The sequence below is a fragment of the Hyaena hyaena genome, unplaced genomic scaffold, assembly GCF_003009895.1.
Source record: "Hyaena hyaena isolate Hyena2069 unplaced genomic scaffold, ASM300989v1 scaffold_2219, whole genome shotgun sequence".
Classification (NCBI taxonomy): Eukaryota; Metazoa; Chordata; class Mammalia; order Carnivora; family Hyaenidae; genus Hyaena; species Hyaena hyaena.
In genome coordinates this window covers 2754-10315 of record NW_024082817.1, presented here as the reverse complement: position 1 = coordinate 10315, position 7562 = coordinate 2754, and the positions used below count along the sequence as shown (strand labels likewise).

Genomic DNA, 7562 nt, shown 5'->3' with positions numbered 1-7562 from the left:
TAATTTGACAATAAACTATTTGTAAAAAAAAAAAAAAAGATTAAAAGCTTCTGCACGGCAAAGGAAACAATCCATAAAACTATAGACAACTGATGGAATGGGAAAAGATAGTTGCAAATGACATATCAGATAAAGTGCTAGTATCCAAAATCTATAAGGAACTCACCAAACTCCACACCTGAAAAACAAACAACCCAGTGAAGAAATGGGCAGAAGACATGAACAGACCCTTCTCCAAAGAGGACATCCAGATGGCCAACAGACACATGAAATGATTCTCAGCATCCCTCCTCATCAGGGAAATACAAATCAAAATCACACTTAGATACTACCTCATGCCAGTCACAGTGGCTAAAATGAGGAAATCAGAGGACTCTAGATGGTGGCGAGGATGTGGAGAAATGGACACTCTCCTACACTGTTGGTGGGAATGTAAACTGGTACAGTCTCAGAAACAGGCTCCAGGCTCTGAGCTGGCAGTCAGCACAGAGCCCGACGCGGGGCCCGAACCCACGAACCGCGAGATCATGACCTAAGCGAAAGTCGGACGCTTAACCGACTAAGCCACCCAGGCGCCCCTATAAGAGACTCTTAAATACTGAGAAATAACTGAGAGTCTATCAGGGTGGGGGATAGGGGAAAAGACATGATGGGCATGAAGGAGGGCACATGTTCGAATTAGCACTGGATGTTATATGGAAACCAATTTGACAATAAACAAACAAACAAACAAAAAGAAGTACCTTTATTGGCAAAAAAATAAGATAATAAAAATAATAATTTAAAAAAGAAAAAAAATATTTGTAGAAGGCCTGGATTAGGAGATTATTTCCCAAATCCCTCTGGAACCTCTGTGATGGAAACTGTAAAAGGCAGTTCCTGCCAGAGTCTTCTCACACCTTACTCCTTCTCCAACTTTAGTCTCAATGATCAAGAATCAATTTGATATCAAAATTCCTGAATTGCATAGAGTGACATGTTTGTATCCTCTGTATTTTCTGCAGGGTTATTCTGTCAGCAAAACTGGTAGATTATAACATGTCCTGGCTGTATTTCTTTGAGGTTTTACATTTCAATACTTGTATTTAAAGTGCAATTTTTAGTAGGCATAAAACTAATTTGCTGCTTAATAATGGAAGACACACAAGGGTACCTGGGTGGCTCAGTCACTTGAGCATCCAATTATTGATTTCTGATCAGGTCACGATCCTAGGATCATGGGATCGAACCCCATGTCAGGTTTGATGCTAAGTGTGAAGTCTGCTTGGATTCTTTACTCTCTCCCTCTGCCCCTTCCCCCCCTCTCTAAAATAAAAAATATATATATATGGGGCGCCTGGGTGGCTTAGTCTGTTAAGCGTCCGACTTTCGCTTAGGTCATGATCTCGCGGTTCGTGGGTTCGGGCCCCGCGTCGGGCTCTGTGCTGACTGCCAGCTCAGAGCCTGGAGCCTGTTTCAGAGTCTGTGACTCCCTCTCTCTCTGACCCTCCCCTGCTCACGCGCTCTCTCTCTCTCTTTCCTAGAAATAAATAAAACATTAAACAAATTTAAATATATATATAAACAATAATGTAAGATACATGGAAATAGAGTTTAAGTAATCAGTAATTTAAAAAAAAAAATAGCGCCAGAAATATAGGACGTACTTTACTGGTAGTTATGATGGTACAGACAAATAAAGTTAAGTCCAGAGAGAAATAACCTTGTCCAAGTTTGCGTATATACTCTATGCTAGACTCTACCATGGGGCACCATATTTCAGTGTACACATGAGTTCTGAATTGATTCCCACTCCTTGCTCACTTTTAACATGCAACTCAGAATAAAGACTGCCCCTACCAACCCAAAGGAGAGTAACCTAATGCATCTGTTGGCCTTAATTCCATGAAAATTGTGGTGCCCAAGGCGGGGAAATATGTATTATGCTGTTGGTCATGTACAATCTGTTATGTTGATATCTTCCAATCAAATATTTTCTGATTACTCAGCTCACAGTCTTGCCATAACCAGCCAGAGAAGCCCAGTGAGTACAGAAGAAGATGAGCCACAAGAGAGCCTACGCTTACAGAGGAAGGGGCAGACCAAAAAAGGAAGTCCCAGAAGAGCAGGCATGCCTACACTCTCCATCTCTCCAGCACCATCCTCAGGGCCCTTGTTACCTCCCTGTTCCTTAAGCTATAAATGAGTGGGTTGAGCACTGGAGTGAGGATGGTGTAGAAGATGGAGGTGGCTCGGTTTCTCACTGGTGTTCTAGTGGAGGCCCGCTGCATGTAGCTAAACATGGCTCCTCCATAGTACAGGCCCACCACAGCCAGGTGGGAGGAGCAAGTGGTCAGAGCCTTCTGTTTCCCTTCAGTGGAGGGCATCCTAATGACAGCTGCAAGGACCCGGGCATAGGAAGCCACAATGACCCCAAGGGGCAGCAGCAGCATGACCACACAGCAAGCATAGATGAGATCCTCAAAGAGTGAGGTGTCAGCACAGGCTAGGCGCAGCAGGGCAGGGACCTCACAGAAGAAGTGATCCACCTTCAGAGAGCGACAGTAGGGGAAACTGAAGACCATGCCCACATCAATCACACTGTCAGCCAAACCACCCATCCAGGATCCAAGGCCAGGAGAGAGCAAGCCTTCCAGTTCATAAGCACAGGGTACCACAGGGGGTGGCAAACTGCCACATACCTGTCATAGGCCATGACTGCCAAGAGGAAGCACTCTGCTCCTCCTACCATGACCACTAGGAAGACCTGAATGGCACAGCCACCCCAAGAGATGAACTTACGGCCCAAGAGAAGATTAGCTGTCATCTTGGGCACCACTGTGCTCATAATGATCAGGTCCATGATGGAGAGTTGGCTGAGGAAAAAGTACATTGGGGTGTGCAGGTGCCTATTGACCTGGATGAGTAGGAGAAAGAGGATGTTGCCAACCAGGGCAGAAGTGGAGGCTAGAAGGACAAAGGGAAAAAAGAGGAAATCATATGCTGAGTAGCTGAACAGTCCCAAAAGGATGAACTCTGATCGGGAGGTGTGGTTCCATAGCTCCATGGCTGAGACCCTGAGAACAAAGAAGCAAACAAATGAAACTACTAGTGGTATCTCCAAATAACCACATTTCTCCTGTTTCTTCTAAAAGGCAGAGCTCAACCCTCTGACATGACCCCACTCTTCCCTCCTTCCTTCCATTTTTTTTCTTCAGCTTCCATCCCTCAGATACTTATCTAGCAAGATTTGATCCTTACTTCTCTCAAAACAGGAGGAGCAGGACCCCACAGGAAGGGAGCCAGAGAATGTAAGCGATGAAGAGAAGGTGCTTAAATGACAGAGGAATAGCTGTAGACTTAGGACATAGGTTTAAGAATGGAAGTGAGGTATTGGAAGACAAGAAAGATAAGGGAGGAGAGAAATGGCTTGACAGGTGTAAGGATAAATGTAAATTTAAAAATTAGAGAAGTGAGGAGCATCTGGGTGGTTCAAATAGTTAAGCTTCTGACTCATGATTTTGGCTCAAGTTATGATCTCATTGTTTGTGGGATTGAGCCCCACATTGGGGGTTCTCCACTGACCGTGCAGAGCCTGCTTAGGATTCTCTCTGACCCTCCCCCCATTAAAATAAATAAATAATTTAAAATGTGTTTAAAATTAAAAGAAGTAACCCCTCTTTTCGTAGAGCGTTTACTTTAGGAAACTTCTAATTGTAATGTCCTTGTTTCTGCCTTGTGTTTCAACCTTTTAAAACTAAGTAAGCTTCTTGCCAGCTTTCTGACCTGGGAATGTCTTTCTCAAGGACCTAGGATCCATCTCTTTGAAATGTAACCATCAAGGAAGATAGTGCCTCTATCTTTCAGACTCTGTGGGAGAGTAGGACCCTAACTTCAGCAGGCACCAAGCTCTAAGTGACAAAATTACCTCTTGTCGTAAAGTGTGAGAAATTTGTTTTTTCTTTGGATAAGGCCAATTAACTAACACAAACTGCAACCCTCATTACCAGATGAATCTAAGATGAGCTGCATGTTACAAATAGTACTGTCAAATCCTCTTACTTGAATACTAGTTCTTGTTTATTTCAAAAGCATATTCGTAACAGGTTGTTATTGCCTGTGTATAAAGGGATGAGATTTCTTCTGTTCTGCAATCTCTCAGCAGGTTATCTCTGTAGTGGGTATCACATTCTGGATTAATTCTTGTTCAAAATAAACTTGTTTTCTATGTTGGGAGAAGATTTTAATTTGGTTTGTTTGTTTGCTTATGTGATTTATTTATTGTGTTTTCCCAATACAGGTACTACAACAAAGCTAAATGTTGGTGTCAAATGCATCATGAGAATCTCATGATGCCTCTCTGGGCATATTCACCACTCTGCTCCTTGGAATGTAGAGAAGAGGCTGGAACATGCCTATCTCCCAGTTGTACATCAGTCACTTCACATACTGCCAAATCTAGGTAGGGTACTAAACTAATTAGAACGACTGAATGTTCTAAGACACATTCACTGAATTTATAAAGGAAGGGCCAGCCAGTGGTCACTCCAGAAATGGTGGAACCCCAAGGTATCTTTTTTTTTAAGATGCCTTGGTACCACCCCTGGGTCTCTGGGTCACTGAATTTCGAAAATGTCCCTCCTATATGATTTTTTAAAAGCCCTCCAGGTGATTATAATGGGGAAATATGTTCACATGCACTGGAATATAGCCATCTGGGTGCATAATTCTAGTTTCATTTTGGCAGTGGTGAGAAACCTGTCTGGAGTCAGATCATGGCAGTAGGTAGGAAAATCCTAAGACATAGCAAGTTACAGAGACATGCCAGTAAATGGAGCCAGAACACAGCTCAAGGATGTAGATTCCAAGATCAGCACAGGCAGGAATGAAACACAGCCACAGTCACCAGAGCGGCATGGGCACATGTGTGGAAAAGGTCAACACCTGCCTGATGACCGTGGAGATCAGTTCAGAGACTAGAGAATGGATAAAGAAAGACACAATTTTGCCCAAGTAAACTAGGATTACCATCTACCTACACTCTGATGCCAAAAACTTTTGTCACTTGACATCAAGGAGGTATCTCTGTACCCAATGTGAGTCTCTAGGCTGAAGCCTGAAGTCAGAAGAATTACCACTTCTTGGTCACTTTTAGTCTCTCATCTGTCAGGTCTTCTCTCACCCCTTTCAGTACCTCCCACACCATTCAGCTCACCACAGTTTACCTTCTGCTCCACTTTGTGAATCTCAGCAGAGATGGGCCATACCCAAGAAGCATGAAAAGATCTAATCCTCAGGGCAATGTGTGAGCCCTCAGGGCAATGGTGGCCTGTGAAAGGCTCTACACACACTCTCCTCCCCACTCCAAGGCCCCAAAATAAAAATTTATGGAACTAACCACCCAAGGTGTTCTTCTGTTTCTCATAAAAGTGACAATGAACTCATGTCCCAGATTTATATCTGTAGTTGCAGAGCAGATGCCTCAGGACACCTAACCCAGCTCATAATGAGCTCAGGGAATAGGCAAAAGCTCCACACCAAGGAAGAAGCCAAAATTAATGAATTGACTTCAGGACAAAGTTCATTCCCCATAGCCCTAACTCTGAAAAATATCCCAGGTTGCACCTAAACAAAGGAAGAAGGCACCTATGGGACATCCTATGACATGTTAACCCACACTTCTGTCAGAGGCCTTCACCCTTACCTCACCCATGGGGGCTGGGAGAGAACATGATCATCATTGAGGGTTAGAGTTAATACCTAAGCTACAATCTGGGAGTTTTGTCATGCATGACAGGAGCCTGACAAGCAAAACTTGTACTCAATTGATGTCCTATTTCATTTGTTTGATCATTCAACAAATACTGACTGAGCACTGTGGACATAATGAGAAAATGAGCCAAAGGAGAAAAGAAAAGAAAAGAAAAGAAAAGAAAAGAAAAGAAAAGAAAAGAAAAGAAAAGAAAAGAAAAGAAAAGAAAAGAAAAAAGAAAAGAAAAGGCTATTTATTCAGACCTTTTTATAGCAAGGCAGTCAGCCACTGTCACTTGTATTTTGGTGGAGACTCAAAGGCAGAGGAGGGTTAAGCTTTAGAATGCAAAAATAGAGAAGCTTCAGGTTTGCTCCAACTGGGGGCTGTTGGCATAGGAAAGCAGGAGATAGGTTAACTAAAACCCCAATGACTGGTCAGGGATACTTATTGGGATTTCTCTAGTTTGTCCTAACTTGGAAGTGGGGAACAAAACTTAGGTGATAGTTATTAACTAAAATTGTTAATATGGGTACTATTGCTACATAAATTACTGTTTAGCTTCCTAGATTGTTACTAAAGTTAGCAGTCTGATTTCTTCCAAGTTGGACTTATGACAGGCTGACTTCCTAAGCTGTTTATTACAGATAAGGGGGTTGGTTCCTGGACAAGCTGCTACAGTTTGTGGGTCAGAGTTCTATTTTTGCACCATGATCCAGCCATTGTTGGTTTGTATGTTGTATCACAGAAATGTGATGACTTCTCATCCCTGGAAGTAGGAACCTGGAATCTGCATTATTGAGGAATATCTAACGGGTGGTTATTTTTCCCTGGAAAAGCATGAGAAGCATTGAGAGGAGGATAGGATGACACTGCCTATTATTTAAATTAAGGCTATGTTAGAGGGTTCCCATGGCTATGTCACAATTTTCATCTATATCTTCTGAGAAAGGAATCAAAGGAAAGAGCTTAGAACTCATGCTTGAGATGGATCTCGCCAATGTGCTGTAAATGGCTTCTCAACTACCTTACTCTGCGCTGAGGTCTCACATGGGCATAGGGTTGTGTTGCTTATCTGCTGCTCATTCCTCCTTACAGTGGATGAAGCTCCCGCTAAGAAGAGTTTGTCTCATTCAACATCAAGTTCATCTGATGGATCAACTCATAGGTGAGATCTAAAACAAGAAGATAGGGAGGAATTCCAGGGTTGCCTGCAGTAGGACTAGACATCTGTGACCTTTCAATGTACTTTGGGGGAAATTGACAGCATCTTATCAAGGATGAGTTTTGCAAGGTGTAAAATGCCAGGATTCACCAATTTTCTCTTTCCTTTTCAACCTTGTAATTACTTGTATATCTTAAGAAAGTGCTCAGATTCATGTAAGATAATACATCTCTCTGTGCTTCTCTCTACTTTGGTTGTGAAAAAGGCCTCCCTCTTTTCAAAATTAATCTTTTTCTTCATTTTCAGTTTTTCTCATCTTTATACTTTTCTCTACCAATTATTTTAATATCTAGTAGGTTATTAAGATCAGTATAAGAGAAGATAGTCCTTCACATGTTAACCATAACCGTTTGTCTTAGGTTGGCATACCTGGGACTGGGAATCTAGGCAAGTGTTGTATTTGGACGGCGACCACGGAAAATATGTAGAAAAAAATGGAATGGAAAGGGCCAACACAAGGTCACAACTATGGATGAGTGGGGCTCAGTCCTGTCATGACTTCATGATGGCAGTACATTCTTTTTTTTTTTCTGTGTTCTTTTTTTTTTTTTTACAAATAGTTTATTGTCAAATTAGTTTCCACATAACACTCAGTGCTCATCCCCACAA

General features: G+C 42.3%; 1 protein-coding gene across 1 annotated transcript; it reads right to left on the bottom strand.

Annotated features, from left to right (window-relative positions):
• Positions 1-2114: 2114 nt before the first annotated feature.
• Positions 2115-3046, bottom strand: LOC120227324 (olfactory receptor 56-like). The gene is given in 2 exon segments (XM_039225468.1): positions 2115-2611; positions 2614-3046. Coding segments are annotated over 2 exon segments (930 nt in total).
• Between the last annotated feature and the right edge of the window lie 4516 nt (positions 3047-7562).